Source organism: Dromaius novaehollandiae, chromosome 2 (genome assembly GCF_036370855.1).
Source record: "Dromaius novaehollandiae isolate bDroNov1 chromosome 2, bDroNov1.hap1, whole genome shotgun sequence".
NCBI lineage: Eukaryota > Metazoa > Chordata > Aves > Casuariiformes > Dromaiidae > Dromaius > Dromaius novaehollandiae.
In genome coordinates this window covers 105,992,114-106,012,112 of record NC_088099.1, presented here as the reverse complement: position 1 = coordinate 106,012,112, position 19,999 = coordinate 105,992,114, and the positions used below count along the sequence as shown (strand labels likewise).

Here is a 19,999-nt window from a genome sequence, read left to right as displayed (position 1 = left end):
AACAGAGCGTGCATCAGATGTTACAGCACTTGGAAACAAAAGTTACTCATCTTCTTGCCCATAGGAATTTGAGCAGTTTCAAAGTTTCAGGTTTTTCCTCCACTTCAGATGCTGCCAATTCCACTTCCACAACCTCTCTCGTTAGTAGCCAGTCTCCTTGCCTTAAGCTCAATGTCACCACCAGCATTAAAAGCAAAACACTCATTTTAAACCTCAGATAAATTAATCTCAACCCAAAGTAACAAACTGGCAATTCTTGACACACTTTTCTCCTTCCCACTCTGCTTTATTTCTGTGGCAAAAACACATTTAAAGTATGCAAGCTCAGGAATAAAAAGGCCTTGCAAAACACTTTTTCCAATACCACTTTTCCCTCATTTTATTTTTGAACATGCAAAACGATTTTTGTGATACCAAAGATTTCAAACACTAAAGAGAAAATAACAGAACAGGAACTCCAAAAAGCCCTTTTTCTGAAAAGGTTTCCACAGCACTGGAGTTTTCAGTGTCTTTAAGTGGTCCCTCTTCTCCCATATTCCAGTAGAAAATAGTCACTGGCAGGTGTTGCAGGCTGGACAGTCAAATCGGGCAGTTTTACTTTGGTTAACTTATTGCCAATAAACACAAACCTCTGATCAAATGATCTGGGCATTGAAGGGGGATCTTGCCTCCCCTCCCCCTGCCCCCAAAACCAACCAAATAAAAACCAAACCCCACAGTCGGACAGACACACAAACATCCATCTTCGGCCCTTCCCCGTCTTGGTCTCCCCACATTCAGCCACCGGGCGCACGCGGTTCCCCTCCCAACCCCTCCGGCTGGCTGGAACCAGTTCTGGCTGGTGCAGGGCGCTTGGCGCCCTGCAGGTCACTGCTGCAGCCACTGCAGACCCCTGCTGCTGCTGGGCCCCACTGCAGCATGGGGCTGGGGGACGGGGAAAAAACCACCCCCACAGCTGGGTGAACACCTCGCATATGTGGTGGAGAGTGTCTCCTAAACTCCTACTGGGAGCTCGAGTCAGCTATGCTATGCCCTTGCTCACGCTGTGTACATTGAGCAGCATCTAAAGCAGGATCATTTTAGAGCAACGACCTCAAAGCAGCACACCTCATATGTTTAATGTTAAAAACCAAGCTGCCCTGGATGGCTAATCCTGGCTTCCCAACCCCTTAACATGCAGTATACACCTGGGCTGTTCTCTCAGCTCTTGGCTTCATGGTAATGTCAGAGAACCTAGAGCTGCTTCTCATCTCCTATGAAAATAATCACATTGCTTCCCACTGGTACATCCTCTGACCACCCAAGCATGTTCCTGTTCATGAGAGATGCAGGCTTTTAGGCAACTGCTACTGCCGCTACCTCTTCGGGTTGACCTCCACTTGGATCAGCACAGGGAAGGAGAGTTAGGCTTCAGTCAAACCGCACGACTATTGGGACACCATATGGGATGATGAGGAACCTTATCTCTTAAGACAACCTGCCCTCCAAGCTCACAATTCTAGCAGCTAGGCTGAACACCAAACTTAGCACGTGCAGAATAGGATCTTACCAAGAAGCGCATGCATTAAGTAGTTAGCAAATGGCAACGTGTTTGACCTAGTGCTAATCTGCAGACTACTTCTAAGGCAGGAGTCTTGAAAGTGTTAAACACGTGTGTTTCTGAAGTGAAGAGCGGGCTGAACCGAACCCTTAGGAGTAAGGTGTACTCAGGTCTCTCTTAAGGTCAGCAGAATAAGAAGAAATGAGTATTTTTTACTTGCCCTCCCCTGCCTCTAAGATTAAGCCATCTGACAGTAAGCACTACCAGAATGCATGCCCATTAACTCTTTTAGGAGGCAACTAATTTTAAACTTAAAAAAAAAATTAAAAACCCCCAAAGCAAAAACCCCAAATCAGCCAAGAACAACACACAAGAGAAAAAAAGACCCCTCCAAAAAATACAGCACTCACAAGAAAAAAACAAAAACAATCACAACAAAAAAACCCAAACCCAAAAACCGTAACAAAAACCAAGGCAAAACAACCGCATAAAAAAGCAACATAAAAAACAAGAAGCAAAAAAATGCAACTACAAAAAAGACCAAAACCCCAAAACAACAAAAAACAAAAAACAAACAAACAAAAAAACTCACAAAACCAGAAACAACTAAAAACCCGTACAACACAAAACCCAAAACCAATCAAAACCCCAAAACAACCACACAACAAAACAACAACAAACAACAAAAGAAGCAACACAAGCGAAACAGCCGTACAACAGACAGCCCAGCTGGGACTTCAGCCAGTCCCTCCTGACCCCTGTCAGGCTCTCCCTCTCCCCCTCAGTGGAGGACGAAGGTGAGGGGACGAAAGCTTGGCACCTGCCCTGCCTGGTGGGAAAGGGCAGAGAGGCACGCCTTTCTCTGCTCCCAGCCCCTGTAGTGCAGCAGGCTGCATCCCAGGGCCCCGCAAGGCCCAGGCACACAGGGCCAGGCTGCCCCAGGCCCCAGGGTGTCCCAGGCCCTGCTGCCACCCTAACATGGTGGCCTCCGGCCCATGGTGTGGGGGAAACTGCCTGTGGGGTCAGGTGTGTTTCCATCGCATCCAGCCCAGTGCAACCCTCCTGGTGGCTGGCAGGAAGAGGAGGGCGGGGCTAGATTTGAATGATGTCTCTGTCAGCCAATTGAAGTGCAGCAGGCGGGGCTCCCCCTCAGGGGAGGGGAGTTAGAGTATGTGAAGAGATGTGTGGCTTCGCCATTATAGGATCTTGAGGGCTGTACACCCGTGTTTACAGTAAGTGTTAGGCACATTTCTGAACAACACCTAATACGGGGTAAAAAAAACTCACTAAAAGATGCTGTCATAACAATATAATACCGGAGTTCTGAATTCAGAAACTGCTCGTAAGGGCATTTTCCACTTTTTAATAAATCCTTTATGCAAGCAGGACAACAGAGCAATAATACAGGAATCAATTCACAAAGCTTTCTCTAAAATGAATAAGCTTTCTCTAAAATGAATAATTTGTTGCCTTCAATCCAGAGTCCAATAAACTCCTGGTGTTCCTCTAGTCACTTATACTATAAAAAGTTCAAGTTATTTACTACCAGTTAAGCAGTATGTTTTATCTTTGTCCTTTGCAAGCCATATGTGCTCATACCAACGCACTACATGAACAACACCTGATGCAAAAAAATGGCAAAAAAATTTCCCTCCACGCTGGCAACAGAGGGAAATGGAAGACGATGCCAACATTATGCTCACTTCTCCGGGCCCTGCCAGGTACCAACCCCGCCAGGTCTCTCAAGCTGTCTGGGGCATATCCTGTGTGTCCCAGCTGAGCAACACTACGTCAGGTGGCTCAGATGGGGAACGGAGGTTATTGGATCAAGCAGCCTGCCTCCCCTTCAAAGCATCTCTCGTCTCTCCCTCAAGGCACACCAGAAGCACCACCTGCTCTTTTTACTCCAAGGCCACAAAAGAAGGGGAAGATGTCAAGGAAACCAGGTGCATCCCCACCTCCCACAGGGAAAGGAAATGCCTCCCATCCCCTTCCTAGCTTGTGCATGGCACTCACTGACATCTCCTCCCCTCTCCACACACCATCGCTGATAGGCCAGGCAAGGGGCAGCTCTTCTGGCGCTCACTCCGGAGCAAGGCGACTTTGCCAGAGCATTTTCTCCTCCTCTACCCCAGCCCGTTACAGCCCTCGCCACGGCCCTGGGACCAGAAGCACGCTCCTCCACGCTGGCGCCAGAGGGAAACAGAAGACGATGCCCTCGCTACGCTCGCTCGTCCTGGCCCTGCCAGGTACAGCCCCGCCAGGTCTCTGAAGCTGTCTGGAGCATATCCTGGGGGCTCCGTGCTGGGACTCAGATGCCGAGGGACTGTGCTGGCATTACGCAGCCTCCTTGGAGCTGAGGCTGTGACCAGTGTGACTTCTCCGCACCCGCCCTCAGGCCTGTCCTCTTGCCGGAGCATTTCTCGCTGCCGGGCTCTGCCCAGGCTCTCAAGTCCGCCTGGTCCCACGGCCGCAGCCCTGCCATGGACACCCACCTGTGGTTGCCTGTGCTCCACAGGGTTTTTCTGCCGTGGGGAACCATGGGGTTTTCTGCACCCCAGTTGCAGGAAATTTCTCCTCATCTCCTCCAAAGTCACTCTGGCCATCCCTTTTCCTTTGGAGCGCTGAAGCCCTCCCAAGGCCCACCCTGTCTCCCTGCAGCCCTCTTGGTCAGCACGTGGGAGAAGAGGAAAGAGAGCGGCTCTTACACTGTCTGCCTGACTGGCTTCTCTGAAGATGCTTCCCTGCAGGACGCAGATCCTGCCAGGGCCAGCGATCGGGAGGAGGGTCGCCCACGTTGAAGACCCCGGTGCCAAAGGCGCCACCGGGAATCTCCTGCAAGGGCTGGAGCCCTCTGGGCGGAGCTGGAGGCAGGCGCCTCCCCGCAGCCCCTTCCCCGCGCAGGCTGGAGGCGAGAGGCCCCATCGCGCCTGCTGAAAAGGCCAGCTTGCGCTCGCCCGCCCTCCTCCATCATGGCTCCGCGAGCCAGTGAAGCCCAGCCGGGGACCACCTGGCGCTTCCCTCCACTCCCGCCGGCCACACCGGTCCCTCCTATTGTGTGCTCGGGCTCCCCCAACAATGGGGGGCGGTGGCAGCCACGCCCAGGGCCCCCTGTCCTGCTACGGCAGCCCCCTCCTCAGGGCCCCGCGATGCCCTCGCAGCAGCCATCCTTCTGCTGCCAGCCTAGCGGGGGCCAGGAGGTTATCCTGCTCCAGCAGCGCCCCGAGGGCACGGGGCCGCCACGGGCAGGGAGCTCCCCATCTCTCCCCCCGGCCCCTCCGCAGCAGCCCCTGCCCCAGGGACGGCACTGCTGCAGCGGGCGGGGGCAGCTTTATGGACTCGCTCCGTTGCTCAGCCCTGCAGCCTGCAGGGCACCTGGGCCTGGGGCTGCATTAGTGCCCTGCGGCCCACAGCTGCTGCAGCAATGCAGCCTGTGTGGCAGCCGGCGAACACCTGCGATGGTGACGGCCCAGGGGAAGGGCTGGACTACGAACCCCGGTCGCCTGCGCCCCCCAAGTGTCAATGTTGGGGGAATGGATCTGTTGCCAGCCACCCCCTTCTCCTCCACGCCACCTCCTCAGCGTGACCGAGGCAGTGCCAGCCCTCACCCCCCTTACAGAAGTGAGCAGACCTAGCAAAGGCCTCAGGGCCTGGAAGAGGCTCACGCTGCTGTCCCAGGAGGCAGGCTCTAGGCACCCAAAACATCAGGAATTGCCAGAACAGCGACCCTTGCCACCTGCAGAAAGCTGCTGTACCCCTGCACGTCACAGTTGGTTTTTTCCTGGGGCAGGAAAGCTTCCAGCACAACACAAAATGCTGAGCACACATTTTACCCACTCTATGCGTTGCTTCCTAAGACGCGTACTTATAAGAAAAGGAAAAGGCCGCCGGACACTTGGCTCACTCATAGCTGCCCGTTTCACTCAGGCCCTTCACCAACATTTGCCCCGAGAACCATCTCCAGAGCAGACCCAGGCGCTGAGGAAGTGCTGCCACGGAGGAGAGACCTCTTTGAAGAGGTAGACAGATGACCCCTTCCCTCACCTCTGCGGGGTTTACAGCGAATGTGAGACATGTCTCTGAACAACACCTGATGCTGTGTTTCAGTTTGTGCCTACTGCCTCCTGTCCTATCGCTGTGCACCACTGGGAAGAGTCTGGCCTCATCCTCTTTACAGCCTCCCTTCAGATACTTATACACATTAATAAGATCTTCCCTCAGTCTTCTCTTCTCCAAGCTGAAGAGTCCTAGCTCTCTTAGCCTCTCCTCATTTGAGAGATGCTCCAGTCCCTCCATCAGCTTGGTTGCCCTTTGCTGGACTCACTCTGGTAGCTCCATGCCTCTCTTGTATTGGGGAGCCGAGAACTGGATACAGCACTCCAGATGTGGCCTCACCAGAGCTGAGTAGAGGGGGAGGATCACCTTCCTCAACCTGCTGGCAATGTTCTTCCTAATGCGACTCAGGATGCCTTTGGCCTTCTTGGCCACAAGGGCACATTGCTGACTCATGGTCGACTGGTTGTCCACCGGGACTCCCAGGTCCTTCTCCGCAGAGCTACTTTCCAGCAGGTCATGGGGTGCATGGGGTTCTTTCTCCCTAGGTGCAGGACTCTGCGCTTGCTTTAATTGAACTCCATGAGGTTCCCCTCTGCCCATCTCTCCAGCCTGTCAAGGTCCCTCTGAATGGCAGCACAGCCCTCTGGCATATCGGCCACTCCTCCCAGTTTTGTATCATCAGCAGACTTGCTGAGGATGCACTCTGTCCCTTCATCCATGTCGCTGATGAATAAGTTGAACAATACTGGACCCAGTGTTGACCCCTGGGGGACACCGCTAGCTGCGGGCCTCCAACTAGACTTTGTGCCACTGATCACAACCCTCTGAGCTCTGCCATTCAGCCAGCTTTCAATCCACCTCACTGTATGCTCCTTTAGCCCATCCCTCATCAGCTTGCCTATGAGGATATGATGGGAGACAGTGTCAGAAGCCTTCCTGAAGTCAAGGTAGACAACATCCACTGCTGTCCCCTCATCTACCCAGCCAGTCATTCCATCAGAGAAAGCTATCAGGTTGGTTAAGCATGATTTCCCCTTTGTGAATCCATGCTGACTGCTCCTGATCACCTTCTTTTCCTTCACATGCTTGGAGCTGGCATTCAGGATGAGTTGTTCTATCAGCTTTCCAGGAATCAAGGTGAGGCATTCCTGAGTTTTGCTGCCGCTGTGGTTTGTGATGGAAGACATTCAGCCTAGAACTGGTTCTCTTCTGAAGGTCTCCACTCACAGTCACTGGTGCAGCAAGAAATATTGCAGAGAGTATGGTACATTTTCTTTCCCCCCTTTTTTTTTTCACTGTCCTTTTTTCTCAATCAGACTGTTCAAAACCAAACTCTCTATAGAATTCTAGACTTTCTTTTGTTATAAAGTTGATTTTTGTTATGTTCTTAACCCCTAAATGGCTGAATATAACATTTGAAACATATGTCTCTTTTTCATTTTGTATTGTGATATAATCACTCAGCTGTAAATTATTAGCTAAATCTGTATGCCCGCTGTTCCATGTTAAGTAAGCAGCATAAGTGTATTCTGCTAAATATCATTAATTTCTTATTGGCACTTTTACCTAAAGAATCTATTTTTCAGATGTGTTGGAACGAAGTTTAGAAAATAGAGCTCTTGATATGAGGATGCAGTTTATGCACTAAGTATTGTGGGATGTATTGTATTATCTGTTTTAACTTCAGAAGGGAATTGGACTAGATAATCTCCAGAGGTCCCATCCAACCTCATTCTGGGATTCTCTCTAACACTGCTAATTATCCACTCAAGAACACGGAGAGAGTCTATTCAGATAAACGTCTCCAGTTCTTCCAGTGAGCTGTACTGCACCATGACGTCAACGAGAGTCTCCATAAAGGCTTCTGTGACAGTACCTTACAGCAGCACTGCTGGCAGTCTGCCATCTCTTGAGAAAGAGGTTGTTGTGAGACATAAAGGGGTTGTTTCTGGCACCAGAATAAGTCCTTACTTTTCTGTGGCTTTTAGGAAAAAGCCAGTATATTGGCATAAAAGATGCCCATGCTGCAACAGCTCGAGGGGTTAGTCAGAGAGCACCCACCAGTAAATGGCTTTCAATGGCAAATGGAGTTTTGGAATGAGGAAACTGAAATACACATGACCGGAAGGCAGGGAAAATTGCAATTGTAAAAATATTTTCCCCTCGTTTTTTCAAAGCCAGCCTCCAAATCTTCGCAGTCAAAGGAACCTTTGGCTGTGAAATCTTACTGAAGAATATAAGAACTCAGAATTCAAAATAGAAAGTGAGCGTGAGCACAAGGAAACCAATACTGCTTGATCGGAAAGAATGTTTGCTGAACTGGAAGTACATTTGGTAAAATGAAGGACATATTGTGAAATTTCAACTTGAAATTCTGCCTGGAGAAAAACCTGTCAAATCTAAATAAATGGATATGAGGAAGCCTTTCTGGTCTAGCTACAGCATTCAGTTACAGCAAGACAGCTGTACCTGATCTGGCAATTCAAGCATGGGCGTAAAAGTTTAACTTTCCTATATCCATGTTGTTTATTTCACAGTCCTGCATTTCATATTTCTGCATTTTAAAGTTCTCGTGGTTCTGACCACTACAGTCTTTCTGCTTACAGGAATATGCAAAGTGTGCAAAAAAATTCTGCGAAGCAAGACTGGGAGAAATTGACTTCCAAACAGTCACAGAAGCAAGACACGTTGTTAATTCCTGGGTGGAGAAAGAGACAAATGGTAAGGACAAGTGAAGTGGTAGCATAGGATTTGCCCCTGCCTCACGTAGTCTATGTCCTTGTCTTCCCCTCCCCATCCTGTCCAAACAAAGGAGGTCAAGCAACACCATGTTGATAGACCTCTAAAATGCAAGATTATTGCTGTGAAAACAAAGCTCCACAAGACGGGTGAACCCTGCTCTTCCCTGCTCTTCCCTGCACCCTTCATTTGCGTGTGCCTTTGAGCGCATGCATAAATAACTATAGTGGATCCTGCTATTTCCAAACACAAGCCCAAGCCGCGCAGGGCCAGCTACCCAGGTTTTACTCCAGCTTGCAGCCTTTGGCACTCCAGTCCAGCAGCTCTGCCCAAATCAAGGGGCAAGCCAGCCAAAAGACCCTCCATGGGGCTGTCAGCCATGCAAGACCAGGACAGACTCAGCTGCCAGGCAGGTGGCAACGCCATAGCTGATCACTGCTTGGCACCTACTTATATGTCACTCTGGGGCAGGATCCTCTTCAGCTGCCCTCACTAGTGCCTCCACCATAAAAGGTGTCCTCAGTGACATCCTGGGGGAGGCTGCTGTGGGAAGAGAGGGGCCCAGGGTGACTCCCATCTCTGGGCAGGGCAAGAAGGGCAGGGCAGGGGCAGGAGGCTTCATAATCCCCAGCTACAAAAGCCACCCCCAACAGGAGGGACCTCCCCACCCCCAGGACTTTTGCCCAGTATCTCTAGGGTGAAGGGAATGGGGAGGAGGGTTTCACCTTGTGGGCATGGCAGGGGAGCGGAAGACAAAGACATAGATTGTATTAGGCAGGGGCAAATACTGAGCTAACACTTCTTTTGTTCTTACCGTTTTTCAGAGAGTAACTGTTGCTAGAGTTGCTACTCTCTTATAAATATCAATTGAGTATAAAATATCAGTTAGGTATAACTAATTCAAAAATGTAAACCTTTGCAGGAATCACAGGGCACATCATCTTCAGACACGAAAGTATAAAGGGATGGGTGCGCAGAGTGGAAGTCCTGGGAGCTCCTGAACACCAGGTGTATTCTACTAGGGAAGCAACATATGGACGAAGTGTATGTTCATATGCTGGACTGATGGCGAGGGGAAGACTGATCCACTGGAAGAGAATGAGCAGAGCCGGCAGATGGACTTTCCCCAGGCTGACGGAAAGTCCCATGCCCTTCAGCTCCAAAAAATATCTTCAAGTGGTCAGGATGAAAGCACTGGGGAGGAAAGGAGAGACTACTGGCAAACTTGGTCCACACAGCAGCATGGATCTGTTTGGTGGACAGCTCCCTTTCCTTGACAGGACTTTCCTGGACAGGTGAAACCTGAGAAGCTGGATAGCTGCTCCTACTGTGAGCCCAGGTGAAACAGGCGGCTTGAGTCCTACGATAAGGACGAGGGGCAGAAATTTGTTCTGGATGGGCATAAAATGGAGCAGGGCAGCCAGGGGTGGAGAGCAGGGGCAGGGCAGAGCAGGGATGGAGCCTGGCAATGCTGTGTCACTGCAGAGCAGGGCCTGATGGCCCTGGGTTGGGCTGAGATGGGGTCCTGAGGTTGGGCAGGGGCCTCTCCACATATGCTCCAGCCCTCAGGCTGCCTCCGTGGCTGGCTGTCCTCTGCACTTGCTCAGTCTCTCCCTTGTATTGTGGACCCAAAACTGGACACAGTGCTCCAGGTGACATCTCACAAGTGCTGCTTAGAAGGAAAAAAACCACTTCCTTCCTTTGCTATGCTATTTTGGCTGATGTGGCCCAGTGTGTTGTTAACCTTCACTGCTGCAAAGGCACACTGCAAACTCTTCAACTTCTCCTCCACCAAGACCATCAGGACTTTTTTTGTAAAGCTCCTTGCTAGCTGGTGGGTCTCATGCCTATACTGTTGCAGAAAATGATTCTGTCTCTGGTATAAGACTTTGCTGCACTGAAATACTACAAAGGAAACGTGTTTGCTTAAACGTGTTTTTATTTTGATTAAAGGAGCAAAAGAATACATCCAGAAGACCCATTAGGCATGGATGCAGAGGTATAGGTGGAAATCAATGTGAAGAATAAAATGCTATATTTGGCCATGGCAGTGGAGCCAAAAGTGTGTAAGGAAAGAAGTGAATGCCAAGATTTCTACAATGCATCTTTAGAAGGTGAAGCAGAGCCTTGTAGTATCAGGAGTACAAAGAAAAAGCAGTTTCCTTGTAGGAGTAGGAATGGCTGGTGACAGTTTAGAACTTAATCTGAGAGCTTTCTAGTGGCTAATTCTGGAATATTCACCAAAAAGCTTGGTCCTAGAGAAACCTGGCTTAACTGGAAAGCTACATTTTGGATCACAAAACTTCTGATGATAAACTGGGTTATGATTTTTCAGTCTAATGATCTAGCACCAATACTGAAGTGTTAGCTTGCCCAAGGAACATTTGTGTTCACCGTGATTTCATTGGGCCCAATACTGAGGTTTTCATTGCCTTAGGAAAGGTAAGAGGTCCTTGATTTCATGGGATAATTATTCTCTGATTTAATAAAATAAATATTTTTAATAAAGCTTTCAGTTTTTAGAAAATGTGGATGAAATGGATAGTACACCTTTCTTTTTACGCTTGACACTACAATGCTTTGGGTCTTGCTCTGAAGGACAGAAACTCTTTCAGCTTTCTTCTCTTTAAGGGAAAATGCACCTGCCAAAGAAGAGGATGCTGTTGCTTGGGTTGTGTTTGATCAAGAAGAGAAATGGGTGGTCAACCCTGAACTCTTCTGAAACACTTGCAGCCTCCACCAGAACCCCTGTAGAAGTGGCCATCTCACTGCCTGCTTCATAGATTTCCACATATGCCCCATGGATGGCCTCAGACATCTTCAGGGTCTGTGCTGTAGAGATGCCAGATAGATTGGCTGAAGGGCTGAACAGGTCAGTCATGCCCAAAGCCACTAAGACAGATGTCAGGTTATATTTTTCCTCAATCTTCATGTGGGGGAGGTACACTTTCATTTTCCTGTCTTCCATCATGTTAGAACTGGTCCACTCAGATAGTTTTTCAATGCTGATTGTAGTCTCAAGCTGCAAAGAGACAAGAGAATGAGATCCCCAGGACCAGAAAATAAATTCCTTCATGTCGCTGTCTTTTCTTTCTCTCTTTAAAATGACTGCTCTTGGCATGGTGCTTGTTCTAGAGATACATAGATTAGTGTATCTAGGAGAGAAAAGCAAACTATGATTCTTTCTTCACATCTCTGTCCTGCTTTCTAATAGGCTCACTGACTAGTCAGTTTTCTTTTATGAGATGTCTACTCAGCAAATTTCAGCTAAAGCTCTTTCGTATTTGTCTCCTCTGCTTGGGAAATATATTCCAAAATCATTCAGTGGTTTTGATTTAAAATCTTAGTTTTCTCCACATTTCAGACTTCTGAGTAACCAATTGTTAATGGTAACCAATCACTAATGACTGAAATGTCAGTCGCTACTAGATTCGGAACTAATACTTTTACGAGAATTTGGGTTTTTGAAAATGGAGACTTTGGTCATAGATATCCTTCCATTTTAGTTACACTGAACCAGTACAAGATCACTTGGTTCAACATTGTCTTTGTCATATCATATGTTGTATTGGTGACCAGTTGAGGGGCAAAAACCCTTGTTAGTAATCACCATCCAGAATAATTGATTCCTTTCATTATTACTAATGTTGCTTTGTGTAGTAATATTTCTTTCCTTTCTAATTTACTAGATATCTCCCTTATATATATCTTATCATGGGACTGTGTAGTGGCATCATCTCAGTAAACTCTCTCTTACTATCTTTATCCAAGTGATATTTTTTTCTTATTCACACAGATTCTCTTTTATCCATGCTCTTCCTTTTTAGTCTTTGTAATCATAATGTATAGTGCTTGTTCTGTTTAAACATACTTTTTCTTTCTGTGCTTTTTCTTTTTTTCCAGAATTGCGCATAATCTTCAGTAAGCATATTTTTAAGATAACTGATGGAAATTTAGCTGTGTTCAAATGCCTCCTCAACTTTTTAATCTAGATTCTTTGCATTAGTGTACAAACATTTCAATGAAGTCTCATTAACTACATAGCTTTTCCTATCCAGATTAACTATGGTCTTTCTAATGACAGTATCCCATGCCTGTATTCTGTCCACATTGATAATAGTATTTTGTGTACTTTTTATTTTCTGAAATAGCTTTAACCATTCTAGGATCCCTCATATCCAGTTTTCCTCCTCTTTGGCAAGATAGGTGAATTTTTGAGGGTAGGAAGAAATAATGTTGAGCACCATCAAACCAAAGAATAATTACAACCAGCAAAGTTGAACTTCCCATGAAGCTCCATCAATGTGCAGCAATGGACATACAAGACCTTTGGAGTCCAAGCCAGAGAAGTAACAGCTACTTTGCTGGTAAAAATCTTTTTTTGCTGCGGCTGTCATTTAACTCACTAAAGCAGTTCCTTAGGCAATCCATACTCAGCACAAGCTGTTGCAGACCCCATTGAGATAGCTGTGTGCTTTTCTACAACAATCCCGTATTGCCAGTGTTCAAATATGTGCTGGGTGAAATATTTTAAAATAACCTTATTGTGAAAGGCTCCACAGAAGCTGTATTTCACTGTTTTTATGATACTCTGAAGCTCACTGCTAGGGCCTCACCTGCTCCAGGCCAGAGATGTCATCAGGCAACAGCACAAACATGCTCAGCTCTCCACTGGCGTATGGAAGCTCTAGGATCTTCATTTTCTCAGCAGCCACTGTTGCCACTTTAAATGAACCAGCCTGATACATCATCTGCACAGGTTTGCTTTCTTGCTGGAAAATGAAAAAAATAACAGTCTTTACAAAGTTTATTCTTAGAGTGTAGAAATGCGTATCTGTGGTTAAAACTACTGTTTGGTCTTGTCCAGGAAGACTTTTTCTAAGAAAAGTTGGTGTCTCAACCTTTTCCTCTGGAGCATTGTCACTATTAGAAACAGTGTGAGGAGACAGTCATTAGGAAAACTCCCTGGGATTATTATAGTTCCCAGAAAGGAAGCAGATAATTAAATATGTTACTGTACCATTTGTATAAAAAGGTATCTACTCTCTTGATAAATCCTACCAGATGTCATCTCGAAAGTAAAGTATGCTCACATACTTCAGTTATTCTGAAAGGCACTTCTTGAGTGTCTTCATCCTTAAATGCTTTCTCCCACGTTCCTTTGAAGTATATGGCATCAACAAGAACCATTTCAGTCTGGGGATCGACAGAGCCCGGTTGAAGGAAATTTTTGATCACTCCTTTAAGAAAGAACAGAGGAAGAGGATAGTATAGCATATCATACTTGGCAATCACAATACTAAATGAATAGTATAGGATTTGTGGGTAGGGGGAGTGCGGGGGTAGAGAAGTTCTTTTGGTTTTGTCATTGTAATCTTGTACTTCCAAAGTCTATTTGCTCATTGCTGTTGGCAAGAGCTGTTGTTCCCCTCTTTGTAAAGGTTTGTAACTAAAACTATAGCACCCAGAGATTTACTTGCTACAAAATGACTAAATCTGTCTATTTTGTGACTGATGAAAGAATCATTGGAACCTCTATTATTCCAGGTTGATCTCCAACCCAAACCATACCAGTAAACGTAAGTACTAGTTGTTTCAAACCAAAATTGAAAGGTGACATTTATACAAAGAAGATAGGACAGGAAAATGGAATTTCCCTTTTTCATCTACTCTGCTTTCTTCTTGTACTTTTCTCGTTTCTTCTACAGTCCTCATGCCTTTAGCAAGCTCCTCACTTATTCTTCTGCCACCAATAGCTTAATCATGGCCTGTTTTTCTCCCTCGAAGTGTGACACCAGACCAGAGATTGTGCGGTTGTGAATATTTTCATCTCAGTTAGAAACCACCTTTTTCTTTCATCCATGTTTGCTGCTTAGGCCATGTGTTTCAGGCACAAGGGAAAGGAATGGTTTGAGGGGGCCAGGGAGAGACTAAAACAATGGAGGAACCACATGCAGATGCAGTAGGAGAAAAATCCCTATTGGGGAGCCTCTTTCTATGCATTTCATACACCTCCCTACCATTCCTTAACTCTATGGTTCTCCATTGTCATTTTCCTATTAAAATTTCTCAAGTACCTTGCAATTGCATGTCTGACTTAACAGATACAGAGCAATCCTGGCATCTCTGGGAAGCTTGAGGGAAATGCTGCATGTGCACTGCCTGAGGGATATCCAGCATTCTCAGCATTAGGGACAAACCAGTAGTCACTGTATACATCTCCTGTTCTACTGACGTCCCTTTCATCAGGGCTAGAAGTATTACATACCTGGAAATCCCCTACAGATATAGAGATTCCTCTAAAAGAAATGTGTCTGGGGGGAAAAATTGATATATAGTAGCTCTGTATTTGGAAACTGATCTATCATCCAGGAGTAGGAACAGAAGCAGAGGTTTTGTGTCTTTCTCTGCCAACTTAAGGATTCTCAGATGCTGTTCAAATATGGTGGCAGAATGGAAAATACCTGCTGATACTTGTCCTGCCCTTACCATTTGTCTGAGTTTCAACCCAGGAATTGATGAGTTCTCTAGCTTGATCTGCAGCTGTTTGAAAGCTGACAGTTTCCAAGCTTCCTTTATACAATTCCTTAATACATTGTAAGTATTCCTGTAACGTAAAAGTATGCATTTGTCAGATCAGGATTTCAAAGCATTTTGTGAATGTGAAATGCAAGACTGAAATTAATGAATATGGACAATATACTATTGTAATATGGTATGTTACACTATATTTTACTACATACTATAATTCATTGTGCATTTAGTAATGTAATATATTTACAGTATGCTGTATATAGCTCTTTTGCTGTACCTATTCATTAAAGCTAAACAATAAACCATGATTCTAGTTCATAAAAGTTTTAAGATTTGACATATTTTGCTTCAAGAAAAAGTATATGCTCAGCTTTTAAAATATATTTTAGAACTGAGTTTGATCCAAAAATGTTGATTCATGTCAGTCAAAGTGGGGTTTTTTTTTCCATTATGCCCACTTTTCATTTTGAAACTGTATTTTTCTTTAGCTTTAATTTCCAAATGAAATGTTCCTTTCAGTTGGAAAACTTGGATATTTTGTTTTGAAAGTGCCAACTTAAATGTTTTTGAGAGCAAAAAGTTATTTTCAGGTTTGTTTTATAAGTTAGAAAATAGTTGGTGTTAACTCCTTCCAACCAAAGTTACCTTTACTAATTACACCATGACATGGCTGGATCATGATTGTGCTTTGCACAAATATCTTTTTAGCTAGACACATTTTCTCTGAAGACTACAGAGTGTTAGGGTTGTAATAGAGTGAAATCATGAATCCTCTCTTCTCTTTGGAAGAATATTTCCTTAACAGAGCCTAGAACTTCTCGCAGTGCTCTTGCATTATAGAATGACACAACTTTGACATAGAAATACACTCAGATCAGATCTTAGAGCAACTCACGGGCAGGACTGGATACGTCTCTTCAGCATAAAGTTTACTGGCAAGGCTGAGCGAATAATTGTCACTTGGTTTGGTGATTTCAGAGAGAATGTCTTTAAGTGAAGCGTGAACGCTTACAGATGTGCCGCACTGAGTCGTTGTGATGAATATAAATAAAAAGATAGATGATGTTACTTTAGTTTTAGTGCTTAGTAGGTTTTTCATATTGTGTGAGAAGAGTAACTAGGTCATACACTTTTGCTTACAAAAATGCTCTTTGTCCTAGATGTCTTGTTGCTATAACTATATTGATATAGTTATTTCCTAATATATACAATTCTATGCTGTTTTTCTTCTGTCATTTCCTCATACCTCTCTCTGGGAACTCTTGAGTATCAGCTACAGTAACCTAGCTCCAGCAGATCAACTAGGCTTTCTTCCTTTTCTAACCAGTCCCTTTTAATCAGCATTACCCAGCTACCATGAATAATCATACAAGTATCTATAATTTTCCCTGTTTGCCCAGTACTTTGACCCTGGGTTTCCTCTTCTGATTGTTCTGAATCCTCTGCTACTTCCCTTCTTTCTCTATTCTTATGAATAAAATGTTCCCCCAACTGCTGGATGCAAAGCACTAGCTTCTTATCAGGGAGGGTTTAGACCTGCTAGGGGACTGCTTTATCTGCTAGATTTTTCTCCTAGGAGAAAGTGACATAGACAAAGAGATAAAGTTATTTCTGTACCTGAGATTCCAGGGACTCTCCAAATCCTGTGATTTTATCAAAGTGAATAACCTGTAGTTGAAAATACCAGTAGTAGAAATAACAGATATAACAAAAAAAATTTATGCAGCTGAGATTGACAAATGATATTTGAAGTTATTGGCTGACTGAAAGAAAAGATAACTAAAAAGCTGGAATCCATCTGTACCATCTGTGAATATCTGTGGATACTTTTCTCAGCTTAGATGATCTCTTTTCCCATGAACATCTACAAATCAACTCCAGTGTGTGCTGCCAGTAGTACTAACTTTCTTCCAGTTAGCAAGCTAGCCCCTCCACATGAAGGAAGTGGGAACTGTAGAAAACTCATGTCATACATTTTGCAGACTGGAAACATGTTTTGTCTCTTTCCTTGGAGACTTTATCTAGTTTTCTTACTCTAAACAAAGTCTTGTTCTCCATGGGAATCCTGCTGCTAACAATGATAAATTTCAAATTAAAATCAGTTTCAAGATTTGTGGCTGGTGCATTTGCTTAACACTCTGTACTGGGAGTTTGAGGTGGCCCCAGCTTTAGATAACTTTGGATCTGGATTTTTAACTTCCAAGGGACATTATCGAATAATTAAGCACTATGGTTCTACTCAGCAGGAGCAAAGTTTAAATCCTTAACTGTAGCCCTACCTTCTCCATTTGAGTCTTTGTGTTCTCTCTCGCACCTAGGAAGACCATGGACAGGATTGAAATGATGCTCAGGGGGGAGTAGATGATGTTCTCATTGACATGGTGGACTTTCAGCTCTTTGAACATATCAAAACAAAATTCTGTGCTTGCTGCACCAATGGAGCCCATTGTGAAATCAGTGTTCCTAGAGCAAACAACAGAAGTACGATGACAATGTAATGACGGAATGCTGCATAAACATAATTCAAGGCAGGATATTCTGTAGTGAGCTATCACTTCAAACTAATAGGAGTTCTTAGCCAAGGAAATATAAACAGGTAGATTTAAAGCCATTCTGTGGTAACATGCCTATTGCTATGCCCAACTTTCATGCATGTTATTAACTCTGTATCCATAAATCTATTTCTTTCTGAGTTTTTATTGTTACCTTTTTGGCAGTAAAGTTCTTCAGAGATCTCAAATCTGTATGTGATTTCTGTTTAACTTTTAAAACAGTCAAACAATTGCCTGTACTTATTTTCATTCACTGAAAACAGGAATTCCTTGATACTTTGCCGTACCTTTGGTCAAATCAAGAGCTGTCTTTGACATACTTGCAATGCTGAAACAACAATGTAAATATCAGTAGACTGGCTCTAGTTTTGCAAACGTAAGTGAAAGCAGAGGCTTGCTTACTACTCTTATTTCCTGAAAAATAATTAAGTGCAGTAAAATATCTACTTGCTACACAGTACCTACTTTTAGTACATCTCAAAGGCTTGTATCTTTATCCTCATTTTTGTAGTGGAAGCATGGAGAAGGAATATAATTTGTCTACTGTCACATAGTGTATATGGGACACTGATGAGTATAATTCATATTCCACTCTATTGTGCTCTCAGATATAGTTTGCTTTGCTTAAATGTATGTATATATACTACCCTATGGCCTTTCTGAGAATTTAAATTTTGTTAGTAATGTTCAGGCAGAATAGAAATGTAGAGCTAATAAAATAGCAATGTGTAACATCATACAGCACTGTTAAATGAATATGTTCTTATGGCATAGACCAGTAAAAGCTTTACATTTGTTTCTCCCTGTGGCTGCTATCAAGTAAGTGCTAGGCTGTACAAGCCCTGTACAGCCAGTATGCTTATATAAAGGGCAGCTCTTGAGGTCAGCATGAATCTAGTTTACTTCTTGCAATTCATAGAAATTGTGGAAGTTCATTGTCTTTCAAAATCCAATCCCTTATCCAGGTGCTTAATGCTGGGATCTCAAGTTTGTGTCTGGAGTGTTAAATTCCACTAAGGTTTTTAGTGACCATACATGAGAGTGTATGCATACACTCACACACACACATTTCTCTCTCTTTTCTGTATACAAGTTACATTTATAGCTTACTGTAGAATGTACATCTATATACTCACACACATTTTTAGCTTGTATAATGTTCATCAGCCATATTTTCTGGAGCTGCAATTGTTAGAGATATTTCACACTAAAATAAACTTAGCACAGTCACTGAATGCTGCTGTTATGCTCTGTGTGCACACTTTTGAATAGGAGGTCAGTCAAGCAATTTTCTATTCTTTTGCTGCCAAAATCAGGGTTAAAAGGTACTGAATGAAAGGTTAAGCTATTCTGAAATAAAATTATATTTTAAACACAAAGAATAAACCTTAAATAGGTCTCCTGAAAACAAATACCCAGGCTTTACACATAGTAAAATAGCATAGGAGGCAAGAACTTTTTGTAGAGGATATCATTTAAATATTCCTCCCTTAAAGATACCAACAATAACACAATACTGACTTTTTTAAGTTTAGGTATAAGCAAGAAATAATACAGTCAGAGGGTAAATTTTCCTAGAGAAATGCTTACCTTTTGATCTTCAGCACCAGACGCAATACAGCTTTCCAGCTGTGTGTAGACAGACTGCCTGAGCTCTTAGGAATTTATATGGTCTGAATTCTGACCCGCCCACTGCTGCCCTTCAGGAGTTTGACTTTTGACACCATAAAAATCATTTAATGGGATTAAGTCAGACTTTAGTTTCAATAGTTCCATTTTTGATTGACATGAGAGCAAATATAAGGGTTTTATTCTGTGTAACAGAGTGTTTTCCACCAGTACACCAGGGCTGTTGGATTGGAGTTAGACTGGAAAATACTGCTCATGTTCTTTTACATCTCATTTGCAACTAGATACTGGGATATTAATAAAAACAAAAAAAGTGAAAACTTTAGAGATCAAAAAGACCCTTAGCAATTATCAGTTAATCTATTTATTATTATGAGTGTGGAAATAGACCAGAACTCTTTTTACAAGTGTTCCTTCCTGAACATGCAAAATGCAGCTGAGCTATGCTAGACAGAAGATTAGTAGGTGAGAACAGGACTTGGACTATTATTCTACTAATAAAAATGGGGAAATATGTGAGAAAATCAGTTGAGGTAAGACTCAAAAGCAGAAATTTTATCTCTGAAGAGCTGAAATCGTTACAAAAGAGCATTTGATGGGTGTAAAGGGTTTTATAGCAAACATTCTCAGGGAGTAATAGCAACACTGAGCTCAAAATGAAGCAAAAAACCTCCCACCTCAATTCCAAATGTGTATATGTACATATGCATGCCATGTTTATCATAGGTCTTCCATGGGTAGCTTAATGGTCCAGCAGATGATGGAGGAACTACGAAACACAGCTGAAGAGATGTTCATGGTCTGTGAGACAATCATAATATACAATAGCAAATATATTTCAGTTATAAAAGCTATTGTTCTGCACTGAAATAATAGAATGGGCAAACAATAAAGAAACCTATCTGACCTCTGTAAAGCACTCTGTGATTTAAAAACAGAAAAAAAAATC

General features: G+C 44.0%; 1 protein-coding gene across 1 annotated transcript; it reads right to left on the bottom strand.

Annotated features, from left to right (window-relative positions):
* Positions 1 to 10,256: 10,256 nt before the first annotated feature.
* LOC112983551 (ovalbumin-like) lies at positions 10,257 to 19,044 on the bottom strand. The gene is made up of 8 exons (XM_026100737.2): positions 19,012 to 19,044; positions 17,149 to 17,332; positions 16,487 to 16,537; positions 15,765 to 15,893; positions 14,825 to 14,942; positions 13,433 to 13,575; positions 12,952 to 13,107; positions 10,257 to 11,357 (listed from the first exon to the last, which is right to left on the bottom strand). Exons 2-8 carry the CDS (start codon positions 17,314 to 17,316, stop codon positions 10,962 to 10,964), a joined length of 1,161 nt encoding a protein of 386 aa, XP_025956522.1. The 5' UTR covers positions 17,317 to 17,332; positions 19,012 to 19,044; the 3' UTR covers positions 10,257 to 10,961.
* Between the last annotated feature and the right edge of the window lie 955 nt (positions 19,045 to 19,999).